The sequence below is a fragment of the Cyprinodon tularosa genome, unplaced genomic scaffold (genome assembly GCF_016077235.1).
Source record: "Cyprinodon tularosa strain WSP-4 unplaced genomic scaffold, ASM1607723v1 ctg208, whole genome shotgun sequence".
NCBI classification, from domain to species: domain Eukaryota; kingdom Metazoa; phylum Chordata; class Actinopteri; order Cyprinodontiformes; family Cyprinodontidae; genus Cyprinodon; species Cyprinodon tularosa.
The window spans coordinates 386,806-412,058 of NW_024038770.1; the positions used below are offsets into that span (position 1 = coordinate 386,806).

At 37.6% G+C, this 25,253-nt stretch overlaps 2 protein-coding genes across 3 annotated transcripts in view; one reads left to right on the plus strand and one right to left on the minus strand.

The window, feature by feature from the left end:
- The window catches only part of LOC119783591 (zinc finger MYM-type protein 1-like), a 94,985-nt gene extending 91,239 nt beyond the window's left edge, over nt 1–3,746 (minus strand). The window contains exon 1 of the mRNA XM_038285186.1: nt 3,551–3,746. Coding sequence (XP_038141114.1) covers nt 3,551–3,746 — 196 coding nt within the window. The remainder of the gene's footprint in view (nt 1–3,550) is intronic.
- The window catches only part of lingo1a (leucine rich repeat and Ig domain containing 1a), a 185,262-nt gene that overhangs the window by 105,777 nt on the left and 54,232 nt on the right, over nt 1–25,253 (plus strand). The window contains exon 3 of one of the 2 annotated variants that reach the window (XM_038285191.1): nt 8,883–9,123. The exons of the other annotated variant lie outside the window; for it this stretch is intronic. The gene's annotated coding sequence lies outside the window, so the exon portion shown is untranslated. The remainder of the gene's footprint in view (nt 1–8,882; nt 9,124–25,253) is intronic. 2 annotated transcript variants of the gene reach the window in all.

The following is a 25,253-nucleotide window of genomic DNA, read 5'->3' on the forward strand; positions in this document are numbered from 1 at the left end:
CTTCTTTGTTCTGATTGTAAGCCATCCATCAAACTATCTGACACATTTTAGTTTTGTCTCAATCCAAAGGTGTTCAGGTTATGGTGTTCCTTTTGGTTTTATATTTTTTACTGTTCTCCTTTTAATATGATTAGGTCATGAACTGTTGTTTTTTATGTGGCAGGTCTTATTAGTTTATTATATTATGTTTATTATTGTCAGTTTGTAGATTTTGTTTCTGCTGGTTATTTTATTGCTCCTTTTTTTTAATTCAGTGTTGATCAGGTTATTGATTCGATCTGATATTATTCTTTTAGATTTCTTCCCTGCATCCTCTGAAGGCCACATTCATTGACTAATTATGTCATAGCACGGCTTCGTCCTGTTTGAATCCAATGAGGGCTGTGACAAATGCAGCCCTCCTTGCCTCACTTTTAATGATACGTCCGTTGTATCCTTCGTGGACTACTGTATCCCATGATTCATTGTGGGTCAAAGCAAACCGGCTTTTCCATGCTCAGAGGTTAAAAAGGAAATGCTGAAGAACAGTGGTGAAAAATGCAAATGTAGTTCAATTAAATGGAAGTATGTCAATTGGCGTGTCTTAAATTAATAAAAAACTGTTAATTTAAATGGCTATTGAAACATATTTGTGGCAGATAATGTTTGGTCCTTGTATAAATGGGTTTTGCTGACATTTAATCTGTGCAGTGTGGGGACTACAAATCTGATATCTGTGACGAAAGTACTGCTGCTAAAGCTCCTCAAATATTAAATTAGCACACAGTAGAGTAGTGAGAAATTTAGGATCCAGTTGTACCAGTTTTGTGCATCAACTATCACAGTTGCTAGGTGACAGAGTTTCAGCTGAGTGAGGGGCGGTGACAGGACAAAAACTGAACCTGTAGACCTGATGGATTCTAACATATCCACTATCCTTTATCAGATGTGGGGCCTGCAATCGGAGGGTTGTTGGTTTGCGTCCCGGTTCCGGCTTTAAGGGTTGTTGTATTCTTGTGCAAGACACTTCACCTGCATTGCCTGCTGATGGTGGTCAGAGGGCCCGGTGATGCCAGTGTACTGTGTACTCTGTCAGGTAGCCCCAGAGCAGCTGTGTCTACAGTGTAGCTTGCCACCATCAGTGTGTGAGTGAATGGGTGAATAACTGAATGTAGTGTAATGCGCTTTGGTTATGTCTCCTGACTTGAAAAAGTGCTATATAAATACAAGCCATTTACCATTTAACATCCTTCTCCCTCATTTTACTGCCTTAATTCTACCCAGTTGTTGCTCATTTCTTGCAGGATTGCTTCAACTGCTCACCTTAGCTTCCACTCAGGCCAGCTTCACACTGGCTACGTTTCTTGTCAGCTTCGTCATCGCTCGCAAAATATGCCATACAGCAAATCGTATTTGATCCATCCATGCATTGCCAATTAGTTTTATATATGTACAGGACCCACTTCACTTTTCCTGTGTCTGACATCCTGTCTGGCTTCATCTGGTTTTATAGGTTTATATGTTTTGCTCTGCCATGCTTGTAAATTGACGTGATCAGTTGATGTAGGGAGGTTTTCCATCATGCACGGATGACAGTCTTTGTGAATAAGGGGAACTTTCCTGATATTTAAACAGTTAGTTGCTCATTTTTTATTTGCTGAAATCTTCTGTTTTTTCTGCTCCATGTCTGTAACAATGTGTTTATCTTTTTTGACACCCTGTCTGTATTTTTGGTCCACAACTACTCTGTAACATGACAAGTTCTTCATGTTTCATGAAGTTACCAAAAATGCAGGTAAAGTTATCAAAAATGTTTCATTTTGATAGTTTTAATGTTTTCAAGCAATAGATTATAAGAGAGTGGTTAGTGTGTGGGTGTGAAGTAGGAGAAAAAAGAATCTTCTCAGGGAAGTTAATGCAAAACTTAACTGTACACAGGTCATAACTGTTTTATAATCTAATGATGACTGGACACAGTTTGTGCAGAAGTCATATTGCCTTTGTTGGGAATCCATTTGGGATATAGGTGCTGAAGTGGGCTGACTGGAATAACATGGGTTTAATCTAATTGGTAACTGTGCTGTCTTTTTAAATCTACCCTGAAATGACTTTTGTTGGGAGTTGTTTTTACATAGTAAAGTGAATTTGAACAGAGATGTTTATTGTGTTTTTCTAAATATGCCTTAGTAATGTTACCAGAAGTGAGGTGCATGCCGACAGATGTGATTAGATTAGTTACTATACAGTCAACTACAAATGTCTAGACAGGCTCGTATTTCAGTTTAACAGCAATCAGAATATGAGGTGGAAATAAAGGGCTGTTTATGAAGTTGTAAGTAGGTCTCCAACATAGAAAAATACTAGAACAGTCTGATGCACAAGTGCGTTAATCTATCAAGTAAATATACTTTTGGCTATGAGTGCTGCAATGTAGTTTTTACAAATGTATGGATATAACTAGATGATGTAAAAAAAAAAAACAGATACAGTTTCTCACATTTTGGTACACCTCTTACATTTTTGTTAATATATTATGTAATTATATACAATTATATATATTTTAATATGACTGCTGTTGATATGGTTTATTCTTAAATTTTTCAATTTAAAATTAGACAAGAAAAAAAATCAACTACTTTTTTTTGAATGATCTACAACTTTCTTTTTCTACTTTGGTTTTGAGCTTTTGGGTATTTTCAACTTATCTGTTGGTTATCCTACATGCCAATCGTTGTAATAGGTTGTTTTCTTTTTTTCTATTCATGTGCAGTTCTAGTGTTTACGTATCCAGTGAGCATTGTGTTAATTAATCATTCGTTAATTAACCATTCAATGTAGCTTCACTGCTCACACAGTATACTTCTTAATGAATAAGAGTCACAAGAAGCAAGCCATCTTATAAGTTTAAGAGAAAAACACAAAGGCCTTTAAAGAAAGAAATCAGACTAAGTGTATTGGGGAGATGCTTACATGCAATGGTAGAAGAGCAGTTTGGATAGACCTGCACACTTCCAAATATTGAAAAAATAGCTTCAGCTCTCTATTTTAAAGATTTTATTTCTGTTAGGTAACAGTTCATTATTTAGCTGTGACATTCTGCACCCAGCTCCATGCTGGACAGCCCAAGTTCATATTTTATATCCTTAGTGGACATCCTTTTTTGACTAGGAGTGTTGCAATCCATTGTCGTTGATGTAACTGGAAGTACGCCCCTCTGAAGACACACCCCTCAGGCGTAGGTTTTGGACCGAGTAAGACTGCCTTTTTCCTGCGATTCAGAAGGAGCTGAACGCAGTGTTTTCATTCTTCCTGCGATTCAAACCAAGTTGAACACAGTGTATCCTGAATCCTGCTGCAGCATAGATAGAGAAGAGCTAATCAAGCTCTGCTAATCGCTGAACGGCGGGGCCACAACCGCTGTTCACCGAACAAGCAGTTAGAAGCCGCCAGACCGTGACTGCCTACAATGGAGCAGCACCAATGGATTCCTAGTTCTAACTCTATTCTCCTGTCTCTCTCAGTTTGTTGTGTCTTGGATTTCTCACCCGTCGTCTTCCCATGCACTAAGGACTTTTCCTGAATCCTAGCTGCTCAGATTCTGCTCTGGCGTTCCCCTCAATCCCCCTTGGTGTTACCGAGCTAGACAAGAGACCCCCTTTCCTGGCTAACTCTGGTTCCTTAAGCTGTTCCTCGAACCTGTCTCCGCTGTGGTGCTGGTCGGGCTCCCGCCTATGTTCCATCCAGTAGCTCACCTGTTGCTCAGCCATCTTCTCCCATTGGAAAGCAGTGAGCCGTAGAATCCCTTCTTCCACTCATCCTCCCTGGATAGGTTAGCTGTACTTATAAGCCGGTAAGTGAAGCAGCATCGGCGCAGATCTCCCTTACTCTTCTAGCGTTAATCAGTTTCCTCTTTTCTCCTGCCGTGCTCCTAACTCTGACGTTCTGAACCTCGTCTGCAGCTCACGTAGTGTGCTATTCATATCTGTGTATAGCCTAAAAAAAAAAACATCTTTAACTGCTCCTTGTGCCCCAACTGTGTCTGTATGTGAAAAAAAACCTTAAAACATTGATTTGAATTGCTAAAAAGGTAGTGAAAAATATTAAAACCTGTTTTTATTAAATTTGAATGAATCCTACCATCCAGAAAGTTTTTACAAAATCTGATTGTAATAAAAAATCGGATCATAATCTGTAAGAAAAAAAGAAAAAAAATCTCAAAAATGTGAGTAATTTAAAAAGAAACATTTAACAGAGGGACACAAGGATTAAGAGAAGTACAGATGAAATTGAGAAACAAAGGAAACAAGAAAGATAACACAAAATGACACAAAGACGGTCTACAGGAAAGTCAAAAGCACAAAAAGAAGAAAGGAATGAACGAAAAAAGGAATTGGAGATGCAAGGAGAAAATAATGATAGACAATGAGAAATGGAACAAATTTTAGTAAAAGAGCTTCTTTGTCTATTTATATTCAGTCCTGGAATTTGCTAAATCCCAATTTCAGACTTTGCAGGAACCAGGCATATGGGTCTCATATGTGTGTAAAAAAATGCAATAAATAAAGAGAAATTATTTTTCATGTGTTTTCTTTTTCTGCTAGTAAAATGTTCAAAACTGATGGTGGAAATAATTTTTGTGTGATGCACAGCATAAAATAAAAACTACTTCTCTGTGGGTGTCTCACTCACTTACACAGTCTGAAAGGGTCAAACAAATAACAGCTAATATTCAGCCCAGCAAGCTTTGCTTATTGCCTCTTGAAGCAGCAGCCCATTTTCTCACAGAATGCTAGACGAGCAGAAATAAAGGAGACAATGATCACAGCAGTATTCTTCCTCAAGGTCAAGGATATGTGTTCCACACAGAGAAAGCAAGAAACTGTTTTTTTCATCCCAGCTGGCGGATATTAAACTAACGTTTATGAGATGTGTTCCTTACATTTGTTGGTTCTTAAAATTGTAAACAAAAGGATAACTCACTATAATTAAGAAAGTGAATAACTTATTTATGTGTTATTTAAATATTAAATAAAAACTCCCCAAAAACCTGAAGAACTTCACAACAAAATCAAAGTTGCTGATGTTTAACACCTAGAGTGTGTGTTAATGAGGAGCTTAATTTGTTCAAAAATTACTGTCTGCAGCCTTTACTCAGGTAAAGCCACTCATCCTGTGTTCTTACAATCCTGGAGAGTGGTGAAGTGTGCCAGTGTGACAGCAAGACAATGACTAGGCCCTAATTTATACCGCCAATTATTCTGCCAGCAACAAAGCGTAGCAATGTACAGTGAGCAGCACATTGGTTTAATTAGAGAAGCACCACAGTTCTAGAGAATTTGATGAAAAGAAAGCAGCCCTTGCTTGAAATAATACAAGAGACAGATGAAATGATTCCCCATAAAGGGTCTGAAAAGCTGGGAATGTCAGTGATCTGCCAATGTTCCTATGTTTTAAGATAAAGCGTGTCCATTGTGAACATTTTTAAGTTCTTTATTTGCCTTGGAAAGGATTTTGTCATATTAAAACCACACTGATTTTTTGAAAGAACAACACAACGTCAAGCAGATGAAAAAATTAAAGGATTTACTTGAGCCTTGAGACCAGTTAAAGAACAATGGTGAATAAACAGCATCATGTAGACCAAGAAATACAGCAGACAGGTCAAAGAGGAAATTTCAAAGAGTTCTCCCAAGCTCTAATCTCCCTGGCTCAGAAAATCACACATAACTGTCATGATCTTGCTGCTGAGGACTAATTTCACTCACCCAGGGGCGCAGATAGGTTTTTGAAACTGTGGGGGACAGTTACTATTACTGGCTATTACTCAGCTATGACAACCCATCAATCTTAATTGCCCATCATTGCAAGAAAATAACATGTATTGGTACCAAGTACTCACCAAACATGCCACATGACGTGTGAAAAAAAAAAAAGTTTTATTTAAACATGGACTGACTTTAAGTGCAGGCTGTAAACACACAGAAACACGAACAGCAAAGCCTACATATATACAAAAACAAATTTGTAAATAAGTACTTTACATGGCTTTACAATAAATGGCCTCAAATGAAGAAAGTTGTGTGTACTTTGTCAAGGACTCTGTAGAACTCCACTTTGTGGTACTCCACAGCAGATTCTGGCCTGTGTGCAGGTGCTGGCCCAGAATATCTCTTTGGGGGCCTATGTGCTCGAGGTAGAGCAATGGGCTCTAGAGACAGCTTCTCAGCCATATCCACTGCTTCCTTAAAGACTGCCTCAAAGTGGGCTGGCTTTCTTTTGTCCCGTAATCTCTCTTGGACAACTGAGACTGCAGAGACCATGCCCTCCAATGTCTGGGTGCTTTTTTGGAGCGATGTATTCAGCACTTCCAGTTCGCTCATTACATCTAAGGCCAGTGAGCCCCAGTAGCCCCAATTTCAGTAAAATCTCAGGCTTTTAAATGTTGTAAAATCACCCATACGTTTTAGGTGTTTTAGTCCTTTATAATTAAATTTATACATTCAAAAAACATAAGGAAGTTATTATCAACGTCTCACTCTACTTTACAGCTTTGTATTAACATTGCTTTAATGTGTGTTACTGTGTACAGCTGGGGATGTTAAGGGCCACGTTAATTATAGATTAAATAATTTACTGTTCTGTCATTTAAGCAATTGTCATATTTGTAACATCACTAGTCTTTCCTGTGACATGCACCTTTTATTTATTTATATATACACACACACACACACATATATATATATATATAATTTTTTTAACGTGAGATTAACGCTATGTGGTTTTATGGTACAATTTTCCAAGTACATCCCGCTGCAGCCTGCGAGAAGGCGGGGCTATTGTCCCCCAGTCTATGCATTTCTCATAGGCTTCGAGAGCGGAGCTCCTCAAGGGAAAAAGACGCTCATACACTGGGTGACGCTAGTGCCTTTTCTTTAAGCCCCACCACCAACAAACAAGTTGAGTTTCTGGTAACTAGTAGCAACCTGAAATACGCTGAGAAAACAGATTACTGAGGTGAAATGGAATCTGCTACGGCACTCTTGCCGTCTGTGTACGCCACAGGTCAGTATCGCGCGTGTGGGTGGGTGGGTGCTTGTGTGTGTGTTCTCATTTTTGTTAAGAGGCTGAAAAGTAACTTTCTAGAGCATAGACTACCTCCATCTAGTGATGTCGGTCTATTGATTTTGATGTATTGATTGAAAATTGTTCATTATTATCTTGGTTAATTAACATCTAATGTTAACTCTACTGCATTTTATAGCAGTAGGGTAAAATGCTTGTCTTTGTTCAAAAGACTGTATTAACTGTAAAGACTGTCTTTTACATCAGCCTGTTTTCAGGGCCTTTTTTTTGGCTACATATTTGTTATTTTTTGCTACATGCCTCCCCATCTTCTTGCCATATGTTTCTATGGCATAAATCAGTATCTGTGACCTGTTCTCATTTAAAAAAAAGAACATTGGCACAAATCTAGCCTGTATGTATTTTTTTGTATGTCATCGAGAGTATTTAAATGATTTTCAATCAGGAAACAAATGTGCGATTAAAATGCGATTAATCGCGAGTTAACTTAGGTATTGATGCGATTAATTGCGATTAAAAAAATTTAATCGATTGACAGCACTAATATATATATATATATATATATATATATATATATGAGAGAGAGATTCTTTCCTCCGAGTTACAGTGACATAGACAAACTTGAAGATACATGACATCCTCAAATTTCTATTCTATTAAATTTCTGTATCTGTATAATGGGTCTGTTCTATATGTTGTCTTCTCAATTCAGAAGGCCCCATGCCTGTCTTTGCCTAGGGCCCCAAATTTCCTAAATCCGCCCCTGTGTAGTGGAATTTGTCTAGCTTTGAAGTTCGTTTTTCTCATGATTCAACCTGTAACAACCTAAACCATTTGGCTTGGCATAAATACGGATTCAAGTAGCCTACTGTAGCCTACACATTTCTGAAAGACCCCCAACAACTCCAGAAAAAGTCGGAACAGTCGATTTAATTATAAATAAATAAATGCCAGTCAATTCCCCCTGCCTCCCGCCTTATGACATTGGCACCTCTCTTCACGCTATTCTCACTGACCGTCTCTACTCTTTTTTCCATGGCGACATCGAACAGACAACCAAAAAAATGCAAGGTGATATGATACCACAATGAACAGTTTACTTATAGTTGGTGCTTTTCGAAAAAAGGATGCAATTGTTTTCTGTTTTTTCGGTTTGGCTGGCCTCATGTTGATGTCCGGACTCCGGAATTGGGAACTGTCCCGCCACTACTGTCTGTCTGAGTAACCATGGAAACCAGGCTCGAGACGTAAACGCCAGAGACAGGATAACTTTTAGATTAGAATCTCTACGACGCAGGCAGCCTGCAGTTAAACAAAACGATTGCCCGTCTATGATCTGACTGTTTTATGTTGTTGTTGCAAAGCAGTAAATTAGAAAAAGCTTTTTGATTTTCTGTGAGTTTCGCCGTATGTTTTTTTTTTTTTTTTTTATAAAAGTGGGGGGGATGGATTGAGGGTCATTCGAATCTGTGTACGTCAGAACACCCCTGACGTACACGCTATCTGCGCCCTTGCACTCACGTGCTTAGCTTCGCCCACTGCTCATCACCGCTCATCTGATCCACCTGCTTCAGCTTCTATTTAACCAGTCCTCAACCAGTCATCAGTGCCAGATTATTCTGAAGCCTGTGGTGAGAGTTTCTCTGGAGCACCTAAGTGTTACTGATTGACTGATCCTAACCTGTTTTGCCTTTGGAACTCTAAGCTTCCCTGTCCTGGTTCTGATATGTTTGCCTGACATGTCCTCGGACTCCTGTTTGATCTCTTCATATTTACTGAACTTGGAACTGATTCCTAACCCGTTCTAGATTTCCCTTCAGAAAATCTTCGGACCTCATCTCCTGTTTCTAAATGCTGAGCACGTACTCGACACAGGCTTTGTCTTCACCTTCTGAATTCTCCTGCCTTCCTTCCTCTGCTTGGTTCTAATCTGCTGCCTGTCCTCCAATCTCCGGGACTACAGCATCTGGGACTCTCTGGGTGGCTCCTGCCGTGTCTTGTTTGAAGTCGACCGGGTGGGACCAACCTCTTCTCTGGGCACAGACTGAACTTTAAGACCAGGTTTGTGACACACAAGTTAATTATTATCCTTCTCCAAATGGAGGTGGTCACTAACCTGTGTTCTCCTCATGCAGAGGTTCCTGTCTTAGATGCCGTTGTTATGAGCCTTGACAATAACCTGTAAGATGCATCTTGTGAAAGCAAGATTAAGATGTCATATCTGGAAACCTATTAGAAATGGCAGTCTACCTTAACTGTCAGGCAGTGCAAATTGCAAAGTTGAAATGTTCATTGTGTCATGGCCTTGACCAGGGGAGGATCTAGGATTCTAGAAAATCAGGGGCTTGGCCCTGAGGGTGAAGATGAGAGTGTAGACCTTCTGGTAAATCGAGTTCTAATGTAAAATATGACAGATTAGTGGATTAAGGAAATTTCTAGTATAATACATGCTATCACTCCATAACATGGGAAGAAATTAATTTACCCGCAAGTCTTTAACTGTGTTTATTCCTCTCTTCATCAACAACAAGCCCTGTGGATTTGGGGATGTTTGATCATTATTTGCCAAAGTTATGAGGGGGGAATCATACATTTTAGCCACCAGATATAATCCGTTCCCCCCATAACATGGGAAACAATAAACAAATCTTGTGAATTTTGAAACTGGGGTTTTTCTATATTATGTTTGAAACATTTATTATTTTATATTTTGAAATCCAAAATAGTTAAAATAAATATGACTGTTTGATGATCTTTATGAAATGTATTTTCAATTCTCAATTCAAAATGCCTGGAGTAGCATTGCTCCAGACATTTGTTTTGAACTTTTTTTGAAATATTTGTAAATTGTTAGATAAATATTTAAATAGAAAATATATTTCATAAAGATCATCAATTGGGGAACGGATTATATCAGATGGCTAAAATATATGATTTCCCTCTCATAACTCTGGCAAATAATGATTAAATGTCACCAAATCCACAGGGTTTTGTTGTTGTTGAAGAGAGGAATAAACACAGTTAAAGACTTGAAGGTAAAATAATTTCTTCCTATGTTATGGAGGAGTAACGGATTATCGAAGGCAGCTGAAATATCCACTCTCTCATTTCCTTCTCCCATATCTTTGGGAAATAAAGAGCAACTGTTGGCAAATTCTCAAAAATTGTTATGTGTGATAGCATGTAGGAATGTCCTTAATCCAGTAATCTGTCGTATTTTACATTAAAACAGGATTTAGCAGAAAGTCTACACTCTCATCTTTTCGGGAACTCTTAATTATTTTGCCCTGCTATCAGCCAGTTTCCATCCTCTAATATCACCAATGAAAAATTATAAATACAGGCTACGGGTAAACTAAACTGTTTGGTGACAGACTTTTATTTCTGTCAGGCTTAAATGACTGAAGTTGGAAAAAGACAGATTTTCTTGGCGTTTAAAAAACAACACAAAAAAGCTTAAAAGGACCTCGTCTATTTTTTTTATTTTACAATTTTGTAAACAACAGCTGCTTATTAAACTGGATGATACAACCATGACATCATTATAGGAGTGGAAATTGTCAGATTCGCCATGTCCATCTCTCTGGCTTCAATGCACGCTCCCGACACAAGGGAAACAGAATTGCATGCAACACTAGGACAAAGAATGTCTGGAAGTCAGTCAGAGCTTCACATACTTGGGACATCACTTTGTGTAGCAACAGCTATTGGTGACAACTTCTTCTACATGGGAATGGAACAGGCTGCTTTCCTGCACATGTTGCCACTATCTGGTGAATTCCAGTGCTGCACGTTTTACTCAGATCGGCCCAGAAGCAAGATCCGGGGCTATGGGGGAAACACCCGGGGCTGCAGCCCAAGTAGCAGCCCCCTAGATCCGCCACTGGTCCTGACCCACATACATGAAGGACTCTCAGGATGAATAAAATAATGCTTATTGAACAGGAAGTCAAAAGTGCAATGGTGGGTAATTCGGGTTGAAATTAGTACCCGGGGGACTTGGAGCACTGGAAAGACAGACCCAGTAAATTCACTGACAGAGGATCTTAAAAGCCGGGCATAAACTGTAAGATTTTTTTTCAGTCGTTGCACGCAGCTTCTGCTCACGCTGTACGACTAAACCCTGCGGTTTACTCATACAGTGTGAGTTCACAGCTCATAATTTATGTTCGGCCCAACGCTCTCATGCGATCTACCTGCTCACACTGCACGACTAAAAACCACGTCGAACTCAGCTCCGCAGTGAGATGGAGCTGCTCTGACTTGTCTATCTGGAAGCCAAACAAATAGACGAGGAATATGTAGCTCACTAGAGTGAAAACTACTACCTTGGCAATTTGTGCAATTTTGTGCTGAAAGCCCTAAAAAGAAAAGGTGACGACATATTTGGCAAAAAGACATGGCTGAGAAAACGTAGCTACTACGGTCTGTCAATTTTACACACAGAACGGCATTTCACTCATTGCATCCCTGCCATGCTGCTGTGTTTACAGAAGAATCCTTGTTTGAGCATGAGCATGACGGTCTGAAGGTCGGTAGAAAATCAAACAATTCCTAATCGGGAGGTGGTCGTGAGGGGCTGATCGCCGCTCGTAACCCCCTGTACACTACACGACTCACGAAGCACGATCAGGCTGAAAGTCGACCCGGTCGAAAGATTCTCGCACGACTGGAAAATCGCCCCGCAAATCGCACAGTGTACGCCCGGCTTAAAGTAGTAGAAGATTATCTTGCAGGAGAAGTGTTGGGGTTTTGCCAGAAAGAGGTGAGAGGAGGTAGGGGTTGTGGGTAGCTGGTTTATGATGGAGGCTTGTGTGAGATCCGGGCTTCAACTTGCTGATATAATGCTAGTGAAGATTCTCAGCCAGGCAAACAAAGACCTCAATGACTCCCCATTACAAAGGGGCAGACTTATTCTTCCGGTTCAATTGGCATGTTTTCTATTCAAAAAAAGGCTTTGTTGGGCTACTCTATAAAGCTTGGAACTCAATGTTTTTTCAGACATTTTGAATTGCAAAAGCTTCTAGGATGGGTAGTGATACATCCTCAGATTTGGAAAACAAAATAATAACTTGCTGATGGTAGTACAGAAGAGGTGGGTGCAGGGGCGGAGCTAGAAAGGGAGCCATGAGTGGCAATAGCCACCCTAGCCAATCACCGTCCACCCCTGGGGCCAAACTTACCAAGTGATCGGATAATTTAAAGGTGATACCTCTCTAAAACAGAGGATACCAGTAGTGATACAGTGAAATATTTTAACACATTTTACATTTTAACTGTTTGTATATTGACAGTAAACTGACAAGAAATTGTTCATTTATTATATCAATATACTAACATTAAATATGATAAATACAGAGCTAAGCTCCTTCCAGAAATAGTTTTTTGTGTTTGATGTTTTACAAGGTAAAGAAAAGGTTTTGTATCTTTATCTTGAAAACGCAGATGTTATGCTGTTGATACAGTGTAGATTGACCAGAGAGTCAAGCACCTACAGCACATACTTTCGGCCACAACTCAGTGCGCATTATTCCCTGATGGGTAACCCCAACAAAAGTGTTCTAGCTACACCACTGGGTGGGTTGTTGTTGTGGCTGAGACTCCCACGGGTGTTTAGGAGCGGATAAAATGTGCAGAATTACCAGATTGGTTTCACAAGGATAGTGTGACTAAATATGAGAGGTTTATTTTATTTTTTTACAACAAAAATCTATTAAAATAAGGCTTTGTTCAAAGCATGAACCAGCTTTCTGTGTGAGTAACTAATGTGTAGCATGTAAGAAAAAATAACATTGATTGGAAGGGAGTCATTAGTCTCTACTGAGAACCAATTTGTTTGGTCCTGTTTTCTTACAACTTGAAGGATGGTTTTTCAATACTGGAAACCCAGGTCACTGAGTGGAGAAGTGCAGTGGCAGATCATGTTTTGCTTTTTATTCACCCACCCAAGTGTGAGCTAAAGGTGTCTTCATAATCTGTTTGGGGAATCATTGAAGAGAACAAGGGCATTGTATCATTTGCAAAAGAGCACCCATCAAAGGGATCATGGACCAAACGCTCAGAGCACAGCTCCTAATATCTCCCCCTCTGCCCATGATTATTTGCAGCTTTGAGCATATCACAGTAGGAAGGTGAAAGCAATGACAGATAATGGTACTATCATGGGAATTACATTAGAACCCTTGGGACTTCAAAAAGGGTTCCTTACAAAGCCAATTATGCACTCTGTTTGTCTCAAAGCTCTCTCACACTACAGCATTGTGTCAATAACCTTAAAAGGGGACCGGAGGGGCTGTGCAAACTGCCACTGCAAGGTCGTATTTAGACCATCCTGCTGTGCAAAGGCTGGTTTACTCCATTGGTAAGTTGAGACTAATTACAGGCTCACTTTTTAGATTGATGTAGATTTTGTGGACTTCAGTGGAGGAACAGTATGGAGCTCTCGAATAAACATCTGCATTACACAATAAGTAAGCATCAGGATAAATTACAGGTTCAGGCCTTTAAAAGCCTGAATATCAACGGCATGCACAGCAGAGGGTTTTCTTCAATCAGTTCAACAAATCTTTACGTATGCTTGTCAAGATCACACTTACCATTGTTATAATGAATAATTTTACCCACCTATTTTTTTTATAAGCAGGCCTTGTGCCAACCTGCTGTGTCTAGAGTGTGTACTGCACAAACAAACTACTTTAAAACAAATCAGTGATGAGTGACAACTATTGTATTAAAATGACTAGTCGTCTTCTTTTGAGTAACAGCCCTTTCCAACATTTTCACTGAAAATATAAAAAGGTTGTGCAAAAAACTCTATCAGAAATACTTCAGTATTTTTCACACAAAAAAACAAAGAAATCTTTCATGGTTTGAGATTTCCCAGCAGGACGGTAAACAAATGTTCTATCTGGGTACATTTTGTGTGCGGTTATAAATCAGAAACAGCACCTGTGGGAATGTCCAATTGTGATTTTAATAATGACCGCAGTTCTTCAACAGGAACAGCACATTTCATGTGGAGTTGCAAACAAGGGCCCTTGTTGATAAGCAGGAGAAACATGCATACTGTATAAGATTTTTTTTTCCCAAAATAAAAATCTGAAAAGTGTTAGGTATTTCTGTTCAGCTCTCTAGACTTCAACTTTCCAATGTAATTATTCACCTTCAAAAGCAACAATTTTCTGCTTCAAATACAGTTGAAAATATTTTAGTTTTATATCTATGAACAAAAAAGTTAAACATCCAATTGTCAAGCTTTAACATTTTTTGCATTCATGCTACCCCCGGTAACATTGATCTTGACTTTGAGACTTTTAAAACTAGTAAGAATTTGTCCTTCCATCAAGGTAAAAGGTTATTTTGTATACATTTTAACTGAAATATATATATATATATATATATATATATATATATATATATATATATATATGCAAAAAATAACCTAAAATCCCTTCTTACAATTTGTTTTACACCTAATTCATGTTTGACTCATATAACGTATGTTGGCTTTCTCCACTCACACCTGAATGTTTAATACATTCAAGCGTAAATGGGGGAAAAAACAGCTAAGAGAAATATTTACACCTCTGCTAATACAAAGGTACACAGTGAGTAATTCTACGCACCATGTTGAGCCCACCGTCTCCCAATGATTTTTTCTGGAGACTTTTCATTCCTGCAACTTCTGTGTGGCAATGGCTTAGCTCCAGCTGGGAGCAGCAAGTATCAGCAGGATACTCAATGTGGGCTGTCCTGCATTTGATCCTTATTGTCTATTCAGTGTTGTGACAACTGCCTTCTTCATTAAAGCTACAGTGTGTAATAATTACAGGGATATACAGTCAGAAATGCAATATATTATACATAACTATGTTATTTATCATCATCTACGAGCTCAGCCTCTTAACCTTAATATTTGCGTTGCCTTAGAATTCGTTATTTATAATTACATAAGAGCGGGTCTCGCAGCCATGGAGGCAGACATCTTTGCGCTACGGCAGCGCAGAGCCAACAAACTAGCGATTGCGAGATCGCCCATTACGCTCGAAAGTAACTACGGCAAGTTGAGAGAGATGAACTGAGACGGTACTGAAATCTATACCCTACACAGACTAATTAAATACTATCTGTAAAATTATCTATGTAAACAAACCTCATCACTTGAGAAGGTAGGTGATGCGGACGTCGTGGAAGACATTTCCATTTTGCTCGCCGTACTGTTGGGGGGGAGAAGCGGTGGGGGGGAGATGTTCATGTTGCTGCGGTCTGCAGTCTGGACGTTAGATGTCGCTGAAAATTACACACTGTAGCTTTCAAAAAAAAGTTCTAATAAGAGAATGAGGAATGGAAACAACTGATCAGCTTTTCTGTTGGACTTGTTAGATAAACAGGGAAAAATCTTGATATATTTAGGATAATTATTTTTATTTGATATTGAAAAAAGTGGGGATTTCCAACCTTAAGAGGAAATATAATGGGTAAGACAGAATTAAACCAGCATTGCCCTAAATTGTTTGAATGATAGTAAATTAATGATTATATTATTTTATTTTGTGCAAACTAACTAGCGTACTTGAGTCATGCATTTAGATTTCCTCAAATGCATTCAAACATTGAGAGCTCAATGTGTTTTTCCACCTTGCAGTCGAGCCACACTGTGTATCATTAGAAAAGTAGGTCAGCATTAAAAGAGGAGATTTGTCTGTTTTTTGCACTGAATGTTTTTTTTTTTTTTCCTCTAGCAATTAATACACCCAATTGTTTTCTATTTTCACATAATGCATAATATTAAAAGCTTACCAGTGTATGTGTAACATAATATAAACGAACACTTCAGAATTTATTTCTGATCCACAGGCCCAATTGTTGAAGCAAAAATGGTTCCATGATATGGCACCTTTTTTCTCGTCTCTAATTAAACCTTTATCATCATCTCATTCATATTGTCAGTCATAATTTCATAATAGAAAAGTAGCGCCATAGGGATGTTCCTATCCAGGAAAAGACACCTGCTACTTTAATAATAGTGCTTCTGAGACAAGAAACATTTAATATGGGGAAGATGCTCCCATGCTGAAAGCCTTTCATGTTTGACGGCGTGTGCAGCCAAGCCATTGCTTTCAAATACTTGAACCCTGAAATAAGTCAGGTAGATGCCATATTCAATCGATTTTTCTTTACTTCATGCTGTGTTTTTATAAATTTTTACATATTCTAATGATGAATGTTTTTACATGGTGAGGGTTTGGAAAGACAAACTGAACAATTGTTTATCTAACATGAAGGAAAACGCAACATGACACAAAGAGATCAGGACATAGAGCATGAATGGTGAAATAAACAATAGTTGAAAGTAAAGGGAATGGTAACAGATGTGGTAACAGTATACAACAAAAACTGATGGACAAGTGGAGAATGACACTGAATCAGGCAAGTAAATATGGAATATGGAGCTGCGGGTGCAGGAGGGCAGAAAGACTTGAAAAGAGAGGCTAATTGACATAAATAACTTTAAAATGAAATTTAAAGAAACTACATAACCAAGAGAAATGATCTACAAGTTATCAAACTTACAATGTATAAAGAACAGGGGTAAAACCTTGGAAACTTTACAAAAAAGCCTGAGCTTTAATGTTCTCATACTCGTTATACTCAACCAGGTCATCAGAGTCGCCTAGACTTTGGTCTCCCCTGATACCTCCTTCTGTTGCTCTGCAGGAAGCCCGAGGCGCTGCAGGACCAGCCAGGACAGCTCCTCTTGTGTGTCTCTGATAATCCCCTGGGATTTTTTTCCAAACTGATACAGCAAAACTAAAATTAACAAAATACAAGAAAAAAAAACAAGGAAACATTTAAAATAAAAATAGAAAAGAAAATGTAACTGCTTTGATTTATTTATTTCTTATTCAATTTTAGATGATTGTAAGGTGAAAAGAAAAGGATGCATTGTTTTTTTATATATGTATATATATATATATATATATATATTTTTTGCCATTAAAAGTATGGTAACCTCAGCGAAAGGTTATTTGGAGTTGTTACAAGCTGTACATCTAAAGGGAAAAATCTTACCATAACCCCAGTTAAATTAAATAAAGTGTATATGGAAATCAGTTTAATTAGTTTAATAAGCCTTTCTACATGTTTGAAATTAAATTAAGGCCTGGATTTGGCTTAATAACAAAATATCCTCATATTTAAGGCATTCTGTTGGACCTTTGGGTGGAGGTTTAGAATGGCCTTCCTTCCAGAACCTCCACCAAATTCTCAAGTATTTCAAGCAACAGATATATTCCTTTTTCTAAGACTGTTTTGAAATTAAATCCATTCATTTCCCTGTCAAGACTTACCAACTTCACTTTCACTCCTGAAGATTAGAATACCCATAACATGAAGCTGCCATAACCATGCTTCACCCTGGAGAAGTAGTATTCACATTAATGTGCTTAGTTGTGAATATGTTGTGTGTAAGCCAATAAGTAGATAACATTTTTCCATGTTTTCTTTAATCCCTACTTGGCAACTGGCAAACTGCAAACAGGGCTTATTTTGCTGTTTTTTTCCCCAACAAATTAAAGGTGGTTTGGTGTATTTGGGATCACAGAAGCCTGAGATTTTGCTGAAATGTTCCTGATATGTTGTTACATATTGAGTGAGAGCTGCTCATTTCTCTGTGTCAGTGGTAGCCAGCTGTATGACAGAAAACTAGAAACAAAAAAATAGTAATTTGGGGCTAATTTTTTTTATTTATAAATTAAAGAAATGACTGTTTCACATTTAATTGGCAACACAAACAAATATAATTATTATAAACCACATGTCACTGTAAACTTTATTTTTAAAGATTTGTAGGCACTAATTGCCTTAATTTTTGTTATCTTCAAAGTATACTTTAATTTACCTTTTTATGTGTACATATTAGCTATTTTGTTTTAGCTGAGTTTCACTAGCTTAGACAATAGTTTTGACTGAATTTTTTAACCTGGATTCAAAATATTTTTGTTAATAAATCCTTATATATTGAATAGAATTTGTGAATTTAGCTTGAATCATTGTCCTAACAGAGCCAGTTGGGTGTGTGCTCAGAGAACACATGATAGTCAGAGAGTTATTTGATTTAATATTGAATAACATACATATATATATATATAACAGTACAACATTTTTTTAAATTTAAAAACAATCTGTGGGTTTTGTGCATGTGGATATGAGTAAAGAGGGCAGAGTACAAATTCAAGTCCAAAATATGTCTTTCTCTTTCACTTCACAATGATGGAAAACTTTGAGTTGGTCATCCATCCATCCATCCATCCATCCATCCATCCATCCATCCATCCATCCATCCATCCATCCATCCATCCATCCATCCATCCATCCATCCATCCATCCATCCATCCATCCATCCATTGTGATTTTTTAAAACCCTTGTGTCTCCTAGTTACACTTGTAAATTACACCTTCATATTTCAAAAAAACTATATCTATGGGTAATGGATGCAAATCAGATCAATCAGAGATGTAACCAATTGTAAGAATGTGATTATGCCCAGCAGAGTGTGCACTTATTTCTTTCAATTCTGATTCCTTTAATTACAGGCTACTCTAATGAGTAACTTAAGATAGAAATTGCTCACTAGAAATCTTTTTTTCCCAGCACATAATTGAGTGGTTAGTGATACGAATATCCCAACTAGAGTGAAACCACCAGGTATAATTGTCCTCCTCTCTGATATTGAACCGAATGCGTCTCTCCAAACAGCAAGAATGGGGGTCATTGTGAAGTTTCCTGCATTGCTTCAAGCTAATCAAGTCTCTGCATAGTTAATTCATTTCTACTTAATTAGAAAGTGAAAGAAGAGGTTAATCGGAAAAGGTTCTTAATGTCATTTGACTCTACAGTTACCTAAAGCGCTAGTAGTCAGACTTGTCTCCTTGTAACAAAAAAAGAGATAACAATGAACCAAGAACAATCAACTTAATCTATTCACACATGCACAAAAGCACTGTAAACACAGGACAAACAGTACAATAGGACTGGCATATTACATCGAGTCTGACGCTAAGAAATGGTCATAACCCTTGAACAAATAATGGCACTCAATAAAAAGTGAGGCTTTTCCCACCTAAAAAATGCCTCCAATAGAGAGTGGAAATAATATAGATCAACTAGCACAATGGTGCAGGCTGAATGTAACACGTATCGCATTCAGCCTATTCAAGGTTGCTCGCTTAGCTTTGTGTACTTCCAAACCTTTATGCATGTGGAACTTGCCTCTACAGGATAGACGGGTCAAAGAGGTTAAATTGATTTATTTGCTATTGGCTGTTTCCTGTTTGCTTTGCTGATCTCCACGCTTCTGTGAAATTGCTTTTGTGTTATGGCTGTATCTGTGCTCCAAAAGACAACAAAAAAAAGAAGGTGGTTTAGACACCTGATATTCATCCTTTTGCTTAGTATTTTTAAGTAATACAAAGTGAACGCGACACATTTAATGAGTGAAGATGAAAGAGGTAAGCTTTGAAAATTTTCTTAAAGGTTTTCGCAACAATAACAGAAGAAGCCATTTGGAGCTACAAGCAACTATTTTTGTAAAAAAAAAATATTTATGTTAGCTGTTGACTAATGATTAAATTTGTAGGGACGTCATATTTAAGTGTCAAATCATTCTGGCCTAAACATTTATATAAATGTATTCTTTATCAGAGTATTTTTTCCCAAAATGTAGAAAATTTCTATTTAACAAATTTTAAAATCAGTTTTTTTTTTTTTCGTTATTTCATGGAGGCTCATGTGTGTGCACTCATGTGTGGATCTGTTTCTGCTTGCTTCTGTCAACTTTTGCCACTTCGAAAGCATTACCCACCCGAAAAAGTGATTGACTTCCTCTGAGGAAATCCCGCTTGTTGAGACTGTACTGTTTTTGCTAGTTGCAAAGTAACTTCAAGCTAACTGCTCCTCATCAAGTGGGAAGTTGGTAAGCAAAGTCAACATTAAATATATCATGGGTAAATACTTGATTATGATTTGCTGGAGGATGTCCATTAAAAAGGGTTATAGGACAGCTATTAAAAAAAGTTCCAGTCAAATAGCTTAATTGTTTCTGCTGGCTCAAAAGGAAAGACAGTTGACCCTGGTTACCTTGGCCACACATTGACTGTCTTGCTGTTTCCAAGGTGTCAGTAACACCTTCAAAGGGACAAAGGTTTGAAGGACCAAGCAGGAACAGGTCCACACAGAAGGAGGGGGAGGTTGCAGGCATGTGAAAAACAAGCCACACCCATGATGCTCTATTTATGCATGAAACAGATTAAACATGTGCCTCGGCAGATGGCCACTAACACAGAGCGTGGTTCTGCTGGAGGTTTCTTCCTGTTAAAAGGGAGTTTTTCCTGTCTACTGTCGCTTCAAGCATGGTTAGTGTGAGGGATTGCATTTGAGTCAATGAGTCGATGCAATCAACTGGTTTTCCCTAGATATAAAACTTGGAATCAATTTGACTGTATGATCTTGTGAACTGTAAAGTGCCTTGAGATGTTATGTGTCATTAGCCTGGTGAGACCATCCTGATCTCACGAGCTTTCAAGGTTTCACTCGCAGATCAGTCTAGAGACTTTCCGTTAAAGAAAATTTGGAGCCATTCACCAAACGAACGTCCAATCAGCGTTGGCTTTGAGGCGGGTTGAGGTTTGACGCAACGAGACGAAACTTCTGTATCTAATGGTCTGACTTAAGGGCTCACTATGCTTGTCGCACGGACATTCGGCACGGAAAATGAGCCGCCTGTCAGTGTCTGCAGCATTTATAGTCTGTGTGTCTTCCCCCTTATTGTATGTGTGTGTGTGTGTGTTCTTCTTACAAGCTACATGAGTAAGAAGAAAACAGAGCTTTTTTATATATATATATATATATATATATATATATATATATATATATATATATATATATATATATATATATATATATATATATATATATATATAAAATATATATATATATATATATATATATATATATATATATATACATAAATATATCCTATTTAATTCCATCTTTACAAAATTTCCATCATTGTGGTCAATGATCAAACGGTGCGTCCAACCCATTTGCAGGCTGAGAACAGCATATCAACTCTCAGGGAAAGGCTGTCCTACATGGTTGGAAATGTGGATGGGATTTGTGGAATTCTTCAGAATGGCGCATTTGTGGGATTGCAACTTGAAGTGGACATTGAAGCTGCTATCAACAGTCTCCAGCCTCAATCATACAAAAGTTCTTCTATATTTTGGGTCGACTTTGCACCAGTTGCAAGTTCATCCACAAACAGATTTTCACCTATGTTTTCTTCATGGCTTTACTTTTGCAATCTGTTAATTTCATTGATAAGCTAGGCGCCATACTCGAAACTGTTCCAAAATACATTTAGTAAGCATGTGATAAATGTGCAATAAAGTTGTCTCGTTAAGTGTAAAGTATTAGTGTATTATTGTACTTGTGTAACTAACCAACCCATCTGAGAAAAAAACCAATTCATAACTATATCACCATCCATCAATATTTACACTTTTAAATGTTATGTACCAGACAAAAACAGGCATCTCCTGGCAAATGCAAGTCAGAAGAACCACATAAAATCAATTAAGAAGGGTTTCATGTTTACTGACATAGAAACATCATTCCACGTTAGATTCCATAGTGTTCGGCGAATGCATTTAAAGCATCCAAGCTTTAGCCATTGCACTGGTGTGTATGTTAATTGCATTGATGCAGTGTCTTCGAACCATAAAAACATTCATAAGAACTCTTGCAAATATTTTGAGCTAACTGAATACAGGACAATCACTATGAGAAAGGTTGTAAGATTGAGTCTGTAAGTGCTATGATCTACTGAAAGTAGTTGAGGATTTTCCCTTAAGGTCTTCACATAGAACCCATGTCCGTCAGGTTACGTTGGCTACTTTTCGTAGATGAGTTGGTAGAACAGATTTAACACTTTCATTTTCTTTACAAGATACAGGCTTTGCATTACTGTTGGATTAATGGGCCCTTGGCTGTTCCTCTACAATTTTTTTTTACATTTCCATCTTTGTACAAAAATATTCTCTCATCATTTGTGGTCACCAAGATCTAAACAGAAGTGTCATTTTCTGGTCAGACCCTGTAATTCAGTGCAGGCTGGAGTAAGAGTAAAACAATATGCACGTCCAGGAGAAGGGAAGGGGTCACTCCAGTGGTTGGAAGTTGGAGGGGATTTTGCTGGTAGTTGCAGGGAAGTGGACTGCTATTCGGCTGGCAATTGACTTGGAAGGGCCATTTTGAATGTCTGCTAATGCAACACCAAACCAAAAAGCACTCAACTCAAAAAAAAAATTCTACTGCATATATATTTGTCTTTGCACTGCTTGAAACTTCCATATCAATCAGTTTTGCACTATGTTTTTCTCTCATGCTGTTTACATTCGATCCCTGCAAATCTGTTAATTTCATTGATAAGCTGCTGCTCATTTACTGTCTGAAAGCTGTACAAAACAAAATTACATTTAGTAAACACTCTGTGTATACAAAATGGCAATAAAAGTTGTCTCCGTCTAAGTGTAAAGTTATTTATGTGTATTTATGTTATTGATAGTAACTTAAACAAACCCTTGAAGAAAAAGAATAAATTCATGAAAACTATATGACTACCAAATATTGACATCAATGGATTACAATGTTAAATGTTATTTTTGGTGAAGCCAGGTAGCAGAAGCAGGGCAACAAATCTGAATGAAATGGCAAGGTCAGAAAGAAGCACATAAATAATTTAAGAAGTTTTTTCTTATGGTTTACTGACATAAAAAACATATCATTCAAAGCACAGTTATTCCATTAGTGATTATGGTAATGCATTTGAAAATGTATCCAATTGAACATATAAATAGCACAATACCTGCCATGGATGTGTAAAATGTCCTAATAATACCATTTTATTGTAGTGTCTTAACATTCAAATATGAATATGTTTTTCTATAGAGAAATATCTTTGAAAATATTTCTGTATGCTGCAACCTTTTGAAATTTTACAGGAGCATATCACTATTGACAAGAAAAGGTTGTACAGTATTGAGTGCAAAGTGTCTAATAATTCTACTGAAAGTTATTTTGTTGAGAAGATTTTTTTCCTTAAAGGATCTTTTTTTTCTCATAGAACCAATGTGCTCAGGTTAAAAGTTGGATCTTTTTCAGTGTAAGATGATGCTGGTAAGGGAAAAGATTTATCTTCTTTAAGGGGTTTTAAACATATAACAAGGGATACAGGCAATTTTGTCCATTAGTGGTTGGATTCCAAATTAAACTGAGGCAGGGTTTTAAGATCTTGAGTTATTCAAAACAATAAAAAACTTAACTAATAACTCCCACATGGCAGTCAATAAAACAACAATTTTTCCTCAAGTGGTAAAAATTCAATCCAGCTCACATCTGAGCTCACATCAAAGCAGCTTTGTTTGTGTGGTGTTCCGATGGGCTTCGGATCACAGCAGGTTGTCCGTGCTGCAATGAGCATTGTTGTCAAACGATACAGAGCTGTGGATCTTTGTTTTTCATATAAAACGTTGCGATTCATGAGTCCCCACCGCATGTGGTGGATTGCTAAACTAAGAAGCTGGTGCAAACCTATCAAGGTCAGCTAAAATCAAGATATATGTACAGAAGAAAAAGAAATAACAATGATTCCATTAAAGCCCCAAAAATTGGACACAAAAATGTATCATGTTTGTAAATGATTCAGACATTGAACGACAATCAAAATTTTAATATCAAAGTCTCCAGCTCAAGGATGAAATAATAAAGTTAGTAAATATACATGGGTTTGTCTAATGATGATGAGAAAAACAGTAGAAACACTAATGTATAAAAAGAACACAGGAGATCTGGAGCTCTGAGACCAGTAGCTTAGACATAACAAACTGGCACCCTACTATTGAATTTCTGTTAAAGCCCCGTCTGTAAATAACTCACCATCTGATCGACTTGTAATGACCAAAATCATAATCCAAAAACAATTCGAACAGATTTTTTTTAATCTGATATCATATGAATAAGCATGTATCAGCAGGTTCCGTCTAAAAAATATGTCAACAGGGCACACTAACATATTAGTGAGCCATGCATTGATGTGCAAATACATTTTTCCTCCACATAATTATTTTGTGGATTTCAGCCATGTGGAGTTGTAGCTTTTGAAACATTATTCTCACCAGTAGTTGTTGTGAAGTACAGTGATTAATTTAGTCCTGGTACAGAACAAAAACAGTCATATAGTCTCTTGCAAAAGTATTCAGCCCCCTTGACTTTTTTTTGTCCTTTTGCCACAGTTTAGGCTGCAATCATAAAGATAAAAAATTGTAATTTTTCATGAAGAATAAAAAAGTAAGACAATCATGAAGTGAAATGATTTTTTATATACTTTGAACAAATAAAAAAACGGAAAAATTTGTTGTGCAAGATTATTCAGCCCGCTTGAGTTAATACATTGTTGTGCTACCCTTTGCACCGATTATAGCTGCACGTTACTTGGGCTATGTTTCTATCAGACTCAACTTTCTTGCCATTCTTCTTTACAAAACTGCTCAAGCTCATTGAGGTTGGATGGAGAGCGTTTGTGAACAGCAGTTTTCAGTTCTTTCCACAGATCCTCAATTAGATTCAGGTCTGGACTTTGACTTGGCCATTATAACACCTGGATATTTTTATATGTGAACCATGCTATTGTATATTTTGCTTAATGTTTTGGTTTATCTTGTTGGAAGATATATCTCTGTCCCAGTCTCAGGTCTTTTGCAGTCTCCAACAGGTTTTCTTCCAGAATGCTCCTGTATTTTGCTCCATTCATCTTTCCATAAATTTTAAGCATCTTCTTTGTTCCTGCTGAAGAAAAGCAGGCCCAAACCATGATGCTGCCACCACCATGTTTGACAGTTGGAACATTGTGTTCAGAGTGATGAGTTGTGTTGCTTTTACAACAAACATCCTTGTGTGATTTAAAAGTTTTGAGGAACAGCTGGGTGTCCATAGGTTCACAGTGGTCCGATTCTCCTTCCATTTCAATATTAACACTTGCACAGTTTTTCTTGGGCTGTTTAAAGCTTGGGAAATCTTTTGTATCCAAATCCGCCTTTAAACTTCTCAACAACAGTAACAAACAACAATGTTT